The sequence below is a fragment of the Galendromus occidentalis genome, unplaced genomic scaffold (genome assembly GCF_000255335.2).
Source record: "Galendromus occidentalis unplaced genomic scaffold, Mocc_1.1 scf7180000077508, whole genome shotgun sequence".
Classification (NCBI taxonomy): domain Eukaryota; kingdom Metazoa; phylum Arthropoda; class Arachnida; order Mesostigmata; family Phytoseiidae; genus Galendromus; species Galendromus occidentalis.
In genome coordinates, this window is record NW_003805496.1 from 232,323 (window position 1) to 250,480 (window position 18,158).

At 52.3% G+C, this 18,158-nt stretch overlaps 1 protein-coding gene across 1 annotated transcript in view; it reads right to left on the minus strand.

Annotated features, from left to right (window-relative positions):
• Nucleotides 1-15,339, minus strand: part of LOC100905298 (Ca(2+)/calmodulin-responsive adenylate cyclase) — a 29,861-nt gene extending 14,522 nt beyond the window's left edge. The window contains exons 1-8 of the mRNA XM_029112473.1: nt 15,331-15,339; nt 13,726-14,442; nt 5,237-5,386; nt 3,868-4,101; nt 3,119-3,247; nt 2,636-2,802; nt 2,105-2,273; nt 423-575 (exon numbers count right to left, since the gene is read on the minus strand). Coding sequence (XP_028968306.1) covers nt 423-575; nt 2,105-2,273; nt 2,636-2,802; nt 3,119-3,247; nt 3,868-4,101; nt 5,237-5,386; nt 13,726-14,442; nt 15,331-15,339 — 1,728 coding nt within the window. The remainder of the gene's footprint in view (nt 1-422; nt 576-2,104; nt 2,274-2,635; nt 2,803-3,118; nt 3,248-3,867; nt 4,102-5,236; nt 5,387-13,725; nt 14,443-15,330) is intronic.
• Between the last annotated feature and the right edge of the window lie 2,819 nt (nt 15,340-18,158).

An 18,158-nucleotide genomic window follows, 5' to 3' on the forward strand; every position in this document is an offset into this window, starting at 1 on the left:
TTTCAGCCAGATCGAGAATCCGTGTGAATGCAGAATACTAATTTTGCGGGGAATGATTAGCAGGGATATTCCTCGAGCACCACAGACTGCAGAACATGACCGATCCTCCTCGGGACATCACAGCCGCAAACGGAACATGCAATTTCGGAGAGCCGAAAATCACTTCATTCTCGATGCGATGAGCAGCACGAGCAGGCTGTTCATTTGAATGATGGAAGGGCACAGATAACGTCGACGGGCGCGCGCGGAGAGCTCGGCGTTCTTCAATCTCTGCCACTGGGACGCCGATAACAGGCCTCCAAGCGGGAGCACTGTTGCCTGTGATCGCAGCAGAACACGCTTTCCACCTCGAGTCCTCGCATTGTCGTCTAAGAACGAGCCGATTTGAGCTGGAGAAAGTTCGCTCAGAACCTAGGTCTTACCTGTCGCGCAGTTTGCGGAGTCCTTGATTCCCGAGTCGTTGGTCCGTTCAGGTTCGAGAAAGGAACATCCATACTAAACCGAATAGTGTGAAGAAGCTTCACCACGACGTTTGAAACGTTCTTGAATGATAGCTTCTTCGCTCCACGGTGTTTCTGAAAATAAGGAACAGCTCATTGATCGTAAGCGGTTCCGAATGCTATCAGTCTACAAGCATGTCGAGCATATGAATTACTCATTCATATGCTCGCCGGTCGGTCGAAGCTCCCCCGTTGCACCCCTGGGTGCCCATCGCAGTATTTCGCAATCGATATGGGACTAGGGTGAAATAAGGGAAGATCTCCCCACAGCCAGAGAACTTGGAGAGGAATCCCGAGTCTCAAGCAGCGAGAGTGTTTCCGTTTGAGGGTCGGGCTCTGTCGGGGGGCAGACAACGAGCTTCAGTTAACTATGAGTAGGGCTCGACTTTCGTCGCGGCTTCTCAGCTGGAAGTTCGCGCTATTCACAGGTCCCCATCGACATTCTATGGGGGAAAGCCCCGCAATGCAACGAAAAATCGCGGTCACGAACTCGGGCCGCGACGGGAGTCGAGCCCGAACTATGAGCCTTTGAGGTTTCGACTGGCGGGCATCACGGATCACAGCCCGGCCTCGAGTCGATCGATAAACTATATGCCACTCGTATTAAATCGAATTTCTCATGAGAACATCCACGGCAGCTGCCAGGGTGTATTGTTCCGGATTTCCAAATAGTCTCTCTACGCGGAGGATTGCTTGGCTTCGCGGAGCAGATGCGACAGGGACCGGGCCGAAATGGTTCCGAGGTGCCCTAATATCGTTTCTCTACCGTTCCTACCGTTCCTACCATGACAATCTCGTTTCTGTGCGAATTCCTCTGCATGCTATTTGGGAATGCATGAGCTTACCTCCCCCTACCGAGTGCTCCTTCCGTTTGCAAACAAAACAGCACTGTGTACCTACAGATTCTTCGGCGCCGCGCCGTCACCGCTAGGGAGTCAACAAGTCGGTCCCTACGCCGTCGCCGAGTCCAGCGGCGGTAGGGCAGATTCGGAGCCAAGCTCTCGCGGGAACCGATTCATAACTCTCTCGAGCGAATCCCCCGGCATACTGAATGTCGCGCACGGATGCTTTCCCGCATCGTCGCCAACAACCGTTCTATCGAATTTGAGCATTCCTTCGAGCCGCTTCTCCCGCAATTACGCCGAAGTCAATTATGTTGGCACGGATGACATTCGGTGTGACGACGAGCAGCAGTCGACTCTCCGACCGAAGTCTCCAATAGCGTTCTATTTAGAGAATCTCTACAGAAGAACCGCCAGAACTCATGGAAGTCAAGCTCGCTGGGAGCAATAGGAACCATGAAGATCCGAGACACGGCGGATCAGTACGATTCTGACTGCACATACGTGTATACGTTCGCATGAGATTTTTCGCTGTCTCGAATGACTTTGGCGAATGGTGTCCGACAGAGGTCAAACGGAGGAAGTGAGATTCTGAGACTCTAACCAGACAATGCGGGATAGTTTCGATGTCCGAAGGCTTTACTCCTGCTCTCGCCGATAGCAGCCAAAAGACCTCGACGCTCACAAAAGGCTGGGAGCCTCATATTCTTGGGCGAACACGTTAGGCCACATGAACTGAAAGCATCCCAACCGATCACTTACCTGTAATTGACTGAATATGTCTTTTTTGGCACGATGCGGAGGCGGGATGATGAAAAAAGTTTTCACCCCATGATCTCGCAGATAAGCACTTCGATCTTCGCCTCTACCTGGTTCAACTTGGAATTCATCGGCCAGGCACGTGAGGGTCTCTGACGTGATATGCACCCGACTGCAATAGGAGAGAAGAAGGTTTTTCACGTCAGAATATTCCTTTCGCTTTACCGCGTTCTCTATTAGAGATAAGGACCGTGGCCCGTCTCCCCGTCATGATGAACGACGCAAGATAGGCTCGCACATTAAGTCCTCAGAGATCAAAGGAAAAACTCGCGAAGAATGGTGCGAGACCGCAGATAGAGTCTGCCAAGCAAGATCGAAGGGGAGAGGGCGGTCACGATCAGAGAGAGCGGGAGCAAAAAAAACTATCCTCGAGATTGGAATCGAAGAGGTCTGGAGATTCATGGTCGCAGAATTCGATGTTCTCCCAGAGGGGGAGGGGGCGAGAGAACTCAGTTTTTCCACGGGAGAACTTACCCTGGAACTCCCCCGGCTTCCATGTGGTTGGCAAGCGTCACGTCGTTCGACCAAACGTCGTATTGCCATTTTCGTAAACCTAACACGCCGCACATGACGCGCCCCGTGTGAATACCTACTCTCATGTTGAGCTCACATCCTGACGCCTCGACCGTCAGATCGGATACCTTGAAGAAAATCGGAGAATGTTTATGACACTTCCGGCTCACCCGCGCACTTTCCGAACCGGAGAGAGGATTTGCCGCAGTTCGGAGCAGGATCGACATTCCCTGAAAGCCAGAACCGAGGGACGAGTCTATCCACTCCTCTGGGAGAAGCTCTCCACTTCAAAGAGAGGTCAGTGACCACCTCTCATGCCGCAGAAATCCGCGGGGAGAGGAGGTCCACGGGACGAGGAGCCTCCCCCTAGAACGCTGAGCTCATTTATTCTGCTAAGGAATCCCAGACTTTGGGGACTAGCGGTGGAAACGGGCAATATCTTACCTTTTTTATAGCGTCGACCATGTCGAGACCCATATTCACAGCGCATTGCGCATGGTCGGATCTTTCAGGGAGGCCGGAAACGCAATAATAGCAATCGCCGAGAATTTTTATCCGCAAACAATGATTCACCTGCGAGCAAGGAAGAAGTACGTAAGGATTAGGTCCTGCATATACCTTTCATCGCTGAGCAAAACGCTCCCGAAAGCAAAAACGGAAGAGCGGGCTCCCTTCATTCCGCGCGGATTCCCTCGATATCTATCTCCCTTGAGCATCCATGACGCTCGATGGAGATTTCCTCTGATTTTTTTTTCTTATTAGTGTTGAGTACCTCCATCTCTTCAGAGTCAGCGAGAAAAGAACCGATAAGAGCGCTTCTGAGAGGTCATCGACGAGCGAGCATTAGTCTCACAGAAGAGCCGTCCCGGACGCCCACGAGGAAGGAACAAGCCGGGAAGTTTCCAAGGAATCGGAACAGCTCTGGAACGACCCAGTGCTCTCGGTGCGGATGGCACAATTGAAGTGAGCTGGAAACTTCATGCTTAGCGCAGCGTTGGGCGGTATCGCGAATTATGCAAACGATAAATGGGCTCGACTGCATCGGGGTCGACCCGAATAACTTTTCTCTTCTCTATTCGGAGGCATTGATAGAGGAAGCGAGCTCCGACCGGAAGGAGACCCGACCAACGCATGCGGCCCCAAATGCGACCTCTGGCGCTTCCGCTTCAGTCCGGCCTTCGGCGAACACTTACATTTGCCAACTGATCAAATCGCCCGAAAAGTTCGTTCAGCAGTTGGACGAGCTCCTGAGCTGAGAGTTGCGATGCCAGCACAGTGAACCCGACGATGTCAGCGAAGAGAATCGAAACGTCTTCATGCTGCTGGATGTAGATCTTGTGGAACTGTCCTGGAACCGTGGGATTGACGAGCTCCGCTTTCATCTCCAACGCAACGTGCTGCGGCAAACACGACAACAGGATACGTTCCTGTAAAGAATCAACAATTCAGTGAGAGCCTATAAATTCCGATGCAAACTCACGCGTCCACACTGACATGCGCGATGCCGCTCGGAAGCGATGATACAGGGCGAGTGAAGTCGCGGGTTCCCAGATGCGCTCGCGCGACGTCAAACACTAAGGATTTCGACGCGGTTTTCTTACACGCTCGAATTTGGGGGCGAACGAGAGTTAGGAGGGTTCGAAGATTTGGAGCACGATTTCGGAGAGTGTTCGAAAACTTGAAGGAACATGCAAGACACGTCCGCCGGAGAGAGGGCTCAGGGCTTTCTGTTGCTCCGTTGACATTCCGTGCAAGTATAGTTCACTTCTCGAAAAAACCGATGCTTCGAAATGCATTCTGGATTAGGTTCTTCCATCCCGGGATTTTATGAAACCCTCAAAGACGCCATTCATCCGATGGGGGTGCTCGAGACGAACGGGAATCCCAAACGACGTGAGATTTCCGGTGAACTATGATCTGCCATCTGACCGCGGCTCCTCCGACGGGATCAGCGAGAGATACTCAAGCGAGGTTTCAGGACCCTACTTCCACCAAGAAAAAAACGCAATGGACGCGAAGAATTTTCGATGATGGAGGCAGACTCCATCGGCTCTATCAATCGAGGCACAACGTATGCCAGAAACCCGCGACGTTTTCTCTCGCGATCATAAATGCACGAGCGCTCTCCCTAAAACCGCCGAGAGGTCTGAGCGTAACCGATCAGCACCGAAGGCATGGAACGCCTCGCCTTCCGAGCATATCAGACGCGAGGAAGGGTCGACTCTGGAAACGAGCGGTAGGTACATGTGGTATGCGTCGGCGGGCAGCGAAGAAACACGCACGAGGCAACTAACAGCTGTCAATCGATGAGACGAGTCATAAATTGAGAATTAGGTCCACCATTCCAGAGACACGAGTTTCGCGTGCCGCTGTGATGAGCAAGTCGAACTGAACAGAGATTGCCAAAGGTCATCTTCGGGCTCTTCGGATGTTTCTTGCAATAAAAGTCGAACGTTGACGGTATTCGGTGCGCTCTCGAGCTCCGCAAGAAATGGACTCCTCAGTCAGTGATCGTTCATCCTGTACCGTGCGACGATGCTTTATCTCACTCGGTATACTCACGATTCGTTCGTTTTCATCTTCCATATCGAGTCGGGCCTGCACGCAGTTTCGAGTGTCCATGAACGACTTCCTTTGAGCTTTTTCCCGCATTCCTTGGATGACCATACCAATTATGTTGATGCATATCAAGATGAGAGCATTTGACACCAGCTGGAAAGGAGAATTCTCTTAGAAATTGCTGATCCTTAAAATTTCTTCGAGATCCCGCGTCGTCCGCCGGGAAGACCGAGATGATCGTCATCAGTTCCGAGACTTCCACTCCTCGATACGAGTTTTGGCCGGGAACCTCGATGTTCGGGGCTCTGCTAGGAGAGAGATGGGGATGATATCGATCATTGGGGCGTTACCGAATCCGTTCCCCGAAAATATTGCGCTGCGGCATCACGTTGTATTTGAAGCCCGGACGACGGACCGGAGGCAACTACAGCGACAGCAGCAAGAAACGAGCTCAAATCACTGATTGATGTTATCAGGCTCGCGCTCTGTAATGCATTCCCATCAATCTTCCATCTTCCCTCGCTCATGTGTCTCTTTGCTTGTGCTCTATGCTCACTCCCCTGATTGACAGCCTCGTTACGCGGCCTCTCGGAGATCAATTCAGGTGAACGTATCGGGAGCTCTGAACAGAAACGACGCCGGCCTTGCGAAGGAGGACCGGTAGGGATAACAACAACCGTAGAACCCAAAGAGTTGCCGTGCCATGAAAGAGGCAAGGGATTTTCAGTTCTGTTCCCTCTCAGAAAACGATTTGTCAAGCGCTCTGCTTCACAGGCTCTAATAGAGTTCTTCGCTGACTCATCTGTTTCACGGAGCGGAAAGAAAGAAACAACTCAACGATACAAAAAGCTCGGCTAGGTCCATCCCCGTCCCCTTGGCTCGCAGGTCTCGCCAACACACATTCCGAGTGGCAGATCCCGCGCGAGGTTCGCGAGACATTACTGATACGTTGCGCCTGCCTAAAAACTCCACTTTTCTTCAAAATTAATATTTCCTTCGGCGGTGAGAGTTAGAGGTCAGAATAGGTCTCCCCTCAGGATTAGATCCTGATGGAGCGCCCCGAATTTAGATTCGACAGTCCGTCCAGAATCGTCTATAAATACACACATTCACATACGGACCTCAGTGAACTCTTTCGTCTCTAGGATCTCTCATCAAGCCTGCTGTTCCGTTGCCCACTCCCGCACTCTCCCATCCGGATTCGATTCAATTTCTCACCGTCGGCGTCGTTCACTTCAAGAACCCATGGGCTGCTCATCGCTGCGCGTGCGAATTATTGTTGAAGGGACGGGTGTTGCGTCACGGCGCTCAATTTATCGATCAACCATAGCGCGCAAGCGTACTCCGCCGCACCCAGAGAGTCAAGACGTGTCGTCCTTGTTCCTATCCTCGACAGCCCGTCTCGTTTCCGGCTTGAGCCTCGACGAGTTCGCCAAGTCATTCCAGCGCACGATCAGGAGTGAGCCTCGAACAAAGCTCGCCGCATGATGGGATCTCATTTCCTTAGCACCGGCCCTAAAGGGTATGGATTCCGTGGTTCATTCTAAATCCACGCGACCCCCGTGCGATGACCGTCACTTTCGGAAGGTACCTGTTGGAGTGAACATAAGAGGAAGGTTCATATTTCCGACCTCCCAAGATCTCTCCCCTCCAACGGTTGGATTCAGTAGCGGGTGTAGGTTTTCACACCTTTAATAGAAGGTGGACCATTCTGAAGCGAGACTCATATGGGAATTTCGGGACGCAGGACAAGAGAAGAAAGGCGAAGAGAATGCCCTCCGCCCCTCCGCAGACTCATCTGCGACGCAAACACGACCAAAAGACTGAGAGCTGGTCGGCTGGCTGAGGACCCTCTGGACTTAAGCGAAGCCAGCACGCCAAGAGCTACTTCCTGGAGGAAAGAAACCCCCTATTCGCCAACGGGTTCACGAACCATCTAGCCCGAGCCGCAGACAGGGGAATGCATTGAGACTCGAAGTGCCAAGCCTTCACTCGAAGGTAGTGGAGGGCGCGATCGGGTTCACGGGCAAAGACACACTGCTCCTGGAGATTGACGATAACAACTAATAACAATAGAATGAATCCCAAGGAATCATTCACCTTGAACAACTTTGTTTCGCGTCATAATCGGACTGTTTCGATCGAATGCCCCGAAGTTGAGCGATTCTCATTGAGCGTGATGATTTTCTCCCGATCATAGGCATCGCGTGGTCGGCTCCGGGCAGTAGCTGTCAGCGATTTCCGTTGACATGGTAGCAAGAAGAAATCACGAAAAAGTAAGCCAAACGCCAACGAGCCCGAGCCCCCGAATCTGGGTGGGCATGGCGATTCGAGACTATCAGTTTGGTCTGACCGGAGATCGCTCTTGGCGCGGATCTCAGATGCGGAGCAGCTTCGAGAATGTTCTCCGTTTGGGCATAAATCGAATTCGCCAAAGAGCCTGGAACGACCACATCGGTCCGTCCAAGAGCTCCATACGCGAGCCGAAACGATTATCGCGGGAGCCTTCACTCAATTGCTGGAAATCACCCGACAGATGGGATCGTTCAGCTTAGAGCTTCGGTCCGGACTGGCAGCCTCGGAGCATGAGTCAGGCGGCGAAGCACTCTACCCAGAATCAAGAATCATGGAAAGATCTCACTCAGGTCGACGGTTCGATCCCAACCCATAGGATCGGTTACAAATGTTCCCCCCCACCAAAGTTTCTCTAGTTTCGGACACGCTTCACGGGAGACGTTAGCCGGGTCGACCCACGGTCTTGAAAATCGGGAGCCCAGTTTCTGGAGAGGAATCGTCATCGGAATCACAGATTCGCATCGTGGGATCATCCATGTCCCAACGTTATCAGCACGGACTCGGGCCCGTGCAGTTCCTGATTCCTATACACACACAGACCATCAGGGCCGAGGACGAATTCTGAGTGTTTGACTAGGATGGATCGCAGATAAAAGGGAAAACTCCTCCAAAGGTTTGGAAGCAAACTCCTGACATGATCCCGATAGAATTTCGTCAAGAATATGGTCTTTCTCCTCGCGTGGAAACGGGATCTCCCCAGAAGCATTTCACGTAGTCGATTCGACGATGTGACGAAGGACGTGCCGCAGACTCCCATCGAATCAGACGGCGGACTTCTTTTATGTCTTCTCCCTATCTGTCTTCGTTTTCCTTGTTCCGTTTCATTGTTTCTAGCTAAACACTCCGGCTATGTTGAATGCGACAGATTCCTCTCCAGATTCATAAGTCAAGCAGACGAGTGTTCGGCAAGAGGCTTCCTCCTCCGAGAATCTCAGCAGCCGTCGCGTCTCGTTGGCGCCTCTAGTGCGCCACTACCTAACTAGCCTTCAGAAGCTTCTCGGTCTGGTATAACTTTCAGCGTATTCTGGTCGAGTCCGTCGGGTCGCCTAAGACGGTGATTTCATCCGATGCTCCGTGTTTCTACAGAAGTAGAATAGAGTCCATGAACATGGGCATGGAGCTGATATTTGGCGCGGGGAGAAATCGAGAGAAGGATTGCGGGAATAGATCCTGAATTATTTGTGAGAGATCCTCGGCCCTCGATTCCTCTCTTCGATAGAAGCTCCAATTCAGATGGAAATTCACGGCACGTGCTGCGGGAGGCGAGGACACCGGAAGTAGGATGCCCGTCTGACAATGAGTTTGCCGTCATTGGATGTCGTGAAAACGATCACGAATTCGCTCCGTCTATCAACAGCGACGACATAAAAATGATGGCGGATGCGGCTTCGGATGTCTGACCGGTCAAGGTCAGGACGACATTTTGAGACATTGCCATTCCTTAGTGCGGTATTCCGTGGATTCCACTGGCGTATGATGGGAATCGATACTCTGGTTGATGGCGATACAAGGACATCGATGCAAAGTTGTGTAGGCCGAAGCTTCCCGACCTTTCAAACTAGGCTCTCCCGCGATATAGAGCCCTACAGAGCCCACCATGTCAACTGGTTTGATGTCTCGCCATTATACCCTCCCGGCTGTAGTGAGCAAAGCTACCGGAGTCTCCCATTCGAGCTCGGGAACAATCAATACTTCCGCGGGGAGTCATCGGGGAATAGAAACTTATGCGGACCCTGGCCTCGGACACTACATAGCTGGGGAACTCTCCCGCCTCTCGTTCTCTCGTTCTTTCTAATTCCCTGGTTTGCCTACAGGGATGAATCTTCCATGCCGAGACGACAAAAAAGTTCTCGGGACTGATGTCACGTCAGGACGACTGAAAAATCAGACCAGAATGAGTTTGTCCGTTTTTGAGGTTTCTCGGCTGAGCCTTTGCGCGAGCCTTAGAACACACCCTGAAAGAATTCTGAGGGGCATCCTCCCACGAGATTCGTCCGACCGGAAGTTTCTACGCGGAGGTCCGAGACGGAGCCCGTAGTGCTCACTGAACTTTCCTCCGCATGCTCCATCTTTTCCACCACTACGCAAGGGCCGCGCGACACACATATGGTCCGCGGGAGTTTTCGCCCCTCCACAGGCCCCGATCAAACGTACGTCTCTATAGTCGGGTCAAGGAGAGGGAACACCACTTTATCACGATGAATTGTCTCCTGAGCGACTCCGAGCTATTGGACGCTGGTTATCATTGTCCCTGCCATGGTGTCTGGCACACGGCTGGATGAGAGTGAAAATTCGCATCTTGAGCTTGTCCTAGATTTTGAACACTTGATGAGTTCCGATTATTCCTGAAACGCATGTCGTCGCCCTGAAGACGGAGGGCGTGACTGATGACGTTCTTCCCTCCAGAGTCGTCAATTTTTAGTTAGTTTTTCTCACGCATGACCAGCTGACGAGGGTGCTCTTTCTCTGCCCGCGAAATCAATCGCTTCGCACAATCTGTCCCAGACTCCTGTCGGAGGACGATCCCAGGAGCAACCCGATATCCGGGGCCCGCGTTCCCCGAGCAGATTGCAAATCCATTGTGAGCAAACATGCAGCCTCGTGGAGGGAGTCGTTCCCGAATCGCTCGACGCACTCATCTTCAAGCGATATGTTGCTCAGGTGCTCCCCCCTCGAGTCGAGAGCCTGAATCAAAGTTTTTGTGTTGGTAACACACTCGAGAGTCTCTTCCGAAATGCCACGTTCCAAGTGACGCCTTTCTCCGAGGTGAGGGTTCGGAGCGAAAAGCGCGCTGTGTCTACGGAGCGTCTAGCGCGCCAAACTCTCGACCATCTCGTCGAGATCTTCCGAGGCATAAGTCCGACCTGGGCTCTCTGCAGATGATGGAATCCCCCTTGGTCGAGCGGAAAGGCTCCGACCAGGGTTCCGGGACCTAAGGCGGATTTGAACAACAACATCGGGCATGAATCGGAAGGTTCCCACTCGCACGAATGTCCCAAAAGGACCGGGCACGATAATAATAATTGTGTTCGGGATGAAAGATTCTCCGCTCGAAGAGAAGCGGGGGCTCTTGGTCCCGAGCGCCGCAAAGTCACGCTCCATTCCGAGACCCTCGCGGCTCGTACACCGGAAAATCGTGCTCATATTCAGATCAATATAGCTCGAGTCCGCTATCTACCGGGATCGGTCCTCGACTTCATTAAGATGGCGGAAAATCGCTTCTTCGTTTCAAAATCCCAAATATGCTCCTGATTGTCAGAGGTTATGGGTAGGAGCGAGACGATCGGATTATCGACCAATTCGAGAGAGCTGCCCGCACCGCTTTTATCGCATCACAGGGACCTTGTTCAACAATGTCTCGGCTTTAATCGATAGCTCAATGTAACACCGATTCGGTAAAAATCGGTTCTCGCCTAGTGTATTGCGGGAATGAATGTCTACATGAATGAGTGTATGATGAGTTTCCTGATTCGAGGCATTTAAGTATGCATGGCGACTCCGAGCATCGTGATCGCCCGAGCGTCTGGGGCGCAGCAGTGCTTCAGTCTGCACCAGGAGCGGAGGTATTCATCGCCATCGGATTATCATCATCGTTCTCAGAACAGGCTGATCGACAAAAAACTTATTCAAGTATAGGCGCTTGGATTGATGGGGAACTAAAAACCCGACCATCCCCATCCTATATGACCTCCTTGAGGTCATTAGGGCCTAGGCGTATCAATCAGGGTCCTGTCTACGAGCAAGCCGTTCGAGATTGTGCCAGCCGTTGACCCGTTCGTCCTTTTCCCTGAAGCACCCGCGGCAACCCAACCGACTCTGCCGGAGACCAGTGCAAGGACGAGCTGTCTCAACCGCGGGCAGGGAGCCTCTGAGCTATTCTGGTTCTAGGGATTGTGAGGTATGAGCAATGAGTAATGATTCCAGAAAAACATTCCCCTCTCGACTTCAGGTGGCCTGTCTGTGGCGTTCGAGCCCTTTGGCGCCGTGAACTGTCTCAACGAGGAGCAAGCGGCCAGTGCGGTGGCTCCCCCGACGCTCTCAGATCGGACCATGCAGACTTCGACCCAGCGACTCGGGCAGGCGATTCATGCAGCCTTGGAAGTGCGAATGACGAGTCACTCGAAACGGTAGCGTTCTGGTGATCTGAAGCAAACCTCGTCACTTGTTCATTGTATTGCTGTCAAGCTCACGTCCTGGGTGACTTTCCCGCGGCGGAACCAAATACATTACCTCCTTGGATGAATCGCGTCAAGCAAATGAAGAGGAGCCTTGCCTTGGACGCAATGAGAAAAAGAGCATTTCCGTCAGGAATAAATTTCCCGCTTGGCTGATGATTGCGGACAGTACAATTAACCGCTTTTAATGCGTCAGCTGCATGTTGTGCCAGCAGGAAAAGCGGATGATCACAGGCTAGTGAGCGAGCGGAGGATGAAGAAAGCAGCGGGGTAAGCAAAACCTTATTTTTGCAAACAAGGCGGTTTCGTATACCCGACGAATCTGGGCGTTCGAGGCACTCAAGCTCAATGCTCGAAGCCCGATGGAAATCACGGGGCAGAGATAGAACTCTGCGTAATCGCTCCGAGTTGCTCTCTATAGTCCGTTAGTACATACAGGAAATTCCCCATCCCCCATTATCTGGGTCTCGAATCCTCGGAAAAATGTCCAAGTTCCGAGTGATACAGGGGCTTCGAAGTTCGGGGGAGCATCGACATCATGCCTACGACGAAACTAACGCTCAAATCTCATTCGAGAGTCGAGTTATCGGACCTAGTATTACGGGAAGTCAACTAGGTGGCGAGTCCCGCCTCACTGTCTCGCGCAAGTCATAACGAGGCTTATTGAGGAGCTCCTTGAAGCCTCGGCGAAGAACCTGTCTCGGGCATAGCGTATTCTCGGACGCCCCGACTTCAACAAGAAGTCCCGCGGAAAGCAGAGGTGTCTCGAGTGTCTATATACATACAGACATCTCGTTGGTGACGAAAGGAGAAAGCCCTTACGGAGTGTTTGTACAAAGTTTTTTTTAATGAATGTGTTCCCACTCTCGCAAGAGCCATACTCTTCCGTCATCGCTGCGATGAGGTGAACTCTTGAGAGACAAGCCACAGGCGTTCAACCGCGTGTATTTCGGCATGCGGATCTCCCACAGAGGCTATTGAAGACTAACTGGATTATTTCTCTTCAAACGGAAAACATTTCCCTCGCAATAAACAAGCGCGGCTTCCGCTGGACGCTGCCTCACCGGTGCTCGAGCTCGAATCTCTGTACTCACGAACGAGAATAATCGCATTTCCCAGGACCAGTGGCTGCCCTTCCCCCAGGCGTTCTTCGCGGCTGGCAACGACTTGGACGAGGTCTTGTCGCACTCGATGAGATAATAATTGCTTTCACTGAACGTAATGACGCAACCGACGGGTAATCGGTCCGCTCAATAAGAAAGCGGGAATATGTCTGTAGTTTTTTCCCCAAAGCGGGAATATTCTTGCAGTCGAGCTAATCAGAGAAGAGAATGATCGCGCTTCCTTTTAGGGGGAATTCGGATCGATTCTCGCGAGGCGCAGACGGAATGCTTGCCAGAGTCCCGCACGGAAGCGTAGGTACGTGTCTCGCTCGCCCGACCCATTTTTCAATGCTGTCTAGACAGATATGATGTATCCCAAAAATAGTGGACTGTCCGAGGCTATATTTCTGGCAGTATGTACAGAAGCGAGCCTATACACACTAAGTCATTCTCTATCGGCAACAGATACTGGCGGCAACAAAGCATGAACCCAGAGAAAACGGCAGGGAAGACGCAACGTTAGACAGAGAGCCTTGATGAGTCTTAGATATACGGCGTGATTTCTTTCGGTCAACATATGTCCAGAGACGGGGCCTGTCACGTCCGCGTATCGTGTATGAGCTACAGTCGCTGGTCTTTGACTTTGCTTCCGATAACGCTTTCTCCGTCTGCCCCCAGCATGATGTCACCCGATTATGAATGAGCGCGCGGGCCTCATCGGACTCGAGGAGCCTCCTCATGAATTCTGAGCGATTTTCTTCATCCAAAGTTCCATGGTGTATTCCTCCCCAATAATTCCGATTCGACTCCTCTCAATCTTATTTCTATCGATTTTACTCCTCGTCCTCATGCAACTAACCTGTTTCACGAGAAGATCTGTCCGAACAGTGGTTGTGTGTAGGGCGACGGCGAGATGTATTAGGGCGAACGAAATGCCGACGGTCAAGATAAGGAACACTTGGGACGGCATCAGACTGAAGCACATGTAAAGCACCAGAGCGATTTCCCAGATTCCGTCGGCGGCCGAAAATTGTGGGCTCTGAAGGCTAGCTGATGAATTGTACAGGGGGATGTGGAGAAACCCGAGCGGAAGAGAGTTCGAAACGAAAAGAAACGCAACTGCCATAAACATCAGACACGCGGTTCCAAACAGCTCCACGGTCATGTATTTGGTCGATTGGAATGCGAGCACTGGCAGGAGCACAATCGACAGGACCCAGTTGATCAAGGCGTACCAGCTCATCGAGGAGCCGTAGATCGCATGCGTCGCTGCCATGGACGTTAACATGAACTCCAGGACGAACAATGCCGACCCCAAATTGCTCTTCAACACATCCCCCCGGTATCGGGCGAATAGTCCTTCGAACTCTTCATCCGGATAGTTTTGGTATTTGAAGAGGCAAGCACTCATCAGCTTCGCCAGAGCTTCGGCCCGACGCTTGACTTGGCTGAACGGCGAGTCCCGGCCAGTGTCGCTGACCTTGAAGGACGCGTCGTGTTCGGGTCGTGGTTCGCCCATTCCGGCGGCGTATGTCGGCCGATTTTCGCCCATCCGACGAAGGATAGGGTTATCCACCTGCAATCGAAAAAGAAATTATGAATTACACGCTCACATCAATCGGAGGGTCTCCGCTCCAATAGTCGATTGGAGCCCTGAGACAGGACTTGTCGACGGATCCCGCTCTTCTCGCGAAAGAATAAACTATTTTCGGAGCTGCAGACGGTCGTTCTTTCGAAGTCTCGATTCGATCTGGAGTCGATTGCGCTCGACTTCCGACAGAATCCAAGAATCTGTCGATATGTTTCCTCGCCGTGACAGCGTAGAACCTCGTCGGGTTTTCTTGTACAGGACTCGAAGCGGATTCAATTCCAATGTGAAGGCAACTCATTCCATCCTTCGGATTCCAGAGATTGTATTCCATCTCTGGGAGACGACCACGAGAATTTTCTCCGTAGACGTCGCGGAATCTCGACCGCGGGTTTCCGATCGCCTTTTATTTCGGAAGCAAAACGCTCCTTTTGATCCATTTTCGCGCGTTCTGCGAAATTGAATTTTAGGGATGGGAACAACCGGCAGCCGATCCTCATTGTTGGATCGACCGACTGAGAATCGCTCGAGGAGGACACCTAATCTAGATTGGAAACGTACTGCTTGTTCCGAGTCGAACGTCGAAAGCGACGCCCTTGGAGAGACGGCGTTGAGGACGAAAGCACATGCGGAGCAAGTGGAGCTGGAGGAGGACGCCATCGGAGAGAACCTACTATTAATACCGAGACGACTAAAATAGAAACCATCCGAAGCATACGCCACCGATTGGCATTGATATGGGTATTGAGACTGCCGAGCCTTTAACTACACGCCCAGCGCTCGTCCGTTGCGAAACTCTTGCATGAAACATTGAAAAGAACCGTATCGTGCCTCCGCGGAGCCACTCGCTGCAGGAGATAAAGACCGCCGGCGTACTTTACGCATGACACCCGGGAGGAATACCCCGTGCGTGGGAGTCACGTTGAGGATAAGATACGACTTTCAGAGACTTCTCGGGAGCAGGCTGGGCGCGGTTTTGGCGTTCGCAGAAGGAGAGATTTTGTTACCGGCAGCGACGTTGACCCTGTAGTCTCCGAGGCTTGCTGTAAAAAAGAGCTCGAAGTCGCAGCCATGGCTCGGCCTCCACAGCTCATAACACGTTTCAGACTCGACATCAGGCTGCCGTACGAGAAGACTGCTGGACGAGCTCCTATCCGATGGGTGGCCGTTCTGTGAGAGAGTGGCGCCTACCTCGGGGTCGGTGCACAAGATTCCCGCGCTGACTCCTAAACACGTAGGGCCCTGCCTGTATCCGCGCACCACAAACCTATCTTCGGGGATCTAAGCCGTTTCGAATCGCTGAGCACATGCATGTGCTCGACCAGATCGGAAGAGAGCGACTCGCCCGACGACGAGCAAACATGGTTATTGCAGACAACTATTTTTGAGCTAATTACCAACTTTTGAGGATCCGTCGCCAGAAACGGGAAGCAGCGCATTCCCTGGCAGGACGCCCATGAGTTCGTGTTCCCGCCGCGAACGACACGAGAGTTTCCCTTCCTCTTCAGCGTTGATCGGTCCCCGCAAACGAAACTCCGTACAGCACTTGGGCGCTCCTGAATTCTGGCAACGGGAGATGACCCGTTGGGATGGTGCACGTGAATTGCTGCGCTTATTTGACTTGCATTAGGCGTTGTATTCCGCTCGAGCGGTCAAGGGCTCGCTCAGAAGTCCATTGGAGAGGTTTTGATCTCGTCCCGGATTCTACGTCCGTCCAGCCAGAAGGTAGGGACACAGGCTCGGGTCATCGATCCCGATCTCTTGCCATCGAGGACTCATTCTGTTCAGAGATTGTGTAGGCCTTCCCGGCAAGAACTCTTCGATCTATATCCTATAGTTACTGATGGAGGCACGAAGCTCATCACTGAGAGGATGTACTGGATGTGTTGCCCGTGTCAAAATCACTTGTGCGTCGCGGTAGTCCAAGACACGGAGAACTCGTTTCTTTTGGCTGACAGAAGGAGGAACGATTGATCGGCGTTCGGTTTGGAAGTTCTATTAACATAGTGACAGATGCGACCTCGCCCAAGGTCGTCTGCAGTAGTGCATCGCTAACGAGTCGCCTCTACTCCATGCCAAACCGGCATCAACGTCGTTCTTTGCTTGCCTGTTGCGGAATGTCGCGGTGATGAGGCCCGGGAGGAACTCCGCGGAGGCCCCTCGTTGATGACGTGGCGTCGCTTCCACCGGGAAACCGATCCAACTTTGGTCTGAGAGTCTGCCTGGGAGCCCTGCGCACGTAGGGCATGAGAACGTCCCCCGCTCTGATAATTGTCGACCCCCGCTGAGTCTAGCTTCGAGGGACGGCTCTCGAGCAACAAAGGAAAATTTGCGGTCATGCTGTTTTTATGCGTGGAATTATACGACTACCGTTCTAGTTCCGACCGCAGAATCCGAAAGCCTCAGACCCCGCCGCAGTCCGTGCGCGCATCGAGATTTCGATGTGGATTGGACCTTGTGAGCTTAGGCTACGGACAAAGGGCTCTCAATCAAACACCTCTGATTCAGCATCGGATCGAGAGACGTTCGTCATGATCCGAACGGTGTTCCGGCAGACCGTCACACAGGCCCCGTATGGAAGAGGTCGGCATTGCAGGGTATGCCCGCGAGATTTTCCAGAGGTGAGCTGGTCCGAGCCCCCGTGCGGGAAATCGATATCCCGAAATTACGACCGTGGACCTGGAGGTTGCATTTCCGCCAAGGATTTCGGAGACCGTAGCCCATCTAATACTTGGGATTAGGATCATCGAATGCATTGACGGCCTCGAATGTTGGCCGTCGTAGGCCCTGGGTGGCCTCTCGCAGTCGGTCTCTCCGACACGGGTACGTTCTTGTTGTTTCACAAAGCCTCCGCTTCGTAGAGTCCTATTCATGGAAGAAAATTAGCTGCCTCGAAAGAGCTGTTTCACAGCACTTGCACGATTCGAGACACCACAAACGAGTGGCTTCAGATCCCGCCAATGGGTTAACTACATTGTCCTTATCTAAGACCGGGCATCAGTAGTCTCGAGCCTCCCGACTCGATCGTAATCCTCGGATTCGGGAGTAGATTTCCCCGTCACAAGCTGGGATTTTTTTGTTTGAAGACCAGGTCTCAAGCGGATACTAGAAGTATGGGCGAGGTCGATGCAGTTGTCACAACAATGGGTCCCCGGAGTCTTACGCGCTGGCGCTTTATCGTTCGTTCTCAGATGAGTGTTAAGGAATTCCTGCAGAAGCTGGCAACACTTTGGCATTGAGGTGATCTTTGCTCGTAACATGCCAAAACACTTTCAACGTGCCTGTCACACGAAGACTTAGTCTGGAGTGTTCCAAGGTCCTATGCAGGAGTGGCCTTGAACCATTGTTCATCATTCGTGCCCGCACCGATCTCAGACACGTCCGCAAAGCTGTATCGACGCCTTGAAACGAGATATGGGGCGTGGAAAATCGCTCTGAAATATGTATATTGATGAATCATCTGATCTATTCCGATTAGGTCCACGACAGCCTGTCGGTCCTGACAAAGCAGCGGGGCTCAACTCCTTCGGACGCTCTCTCCTACTCTCTCTATCTCACCGACTACAATCTGATCCTCGAGCTTCGAGCAGTGTGGTCCTTCGACCGTAATGCGATTAGCTAGGAAGGGAAGTTCCAGATGGCCTCAGCCCCAAAATCGGTGCTCCTGTCGACGGACTCCGGAAATGTTTGTTTTCAGGAGGACA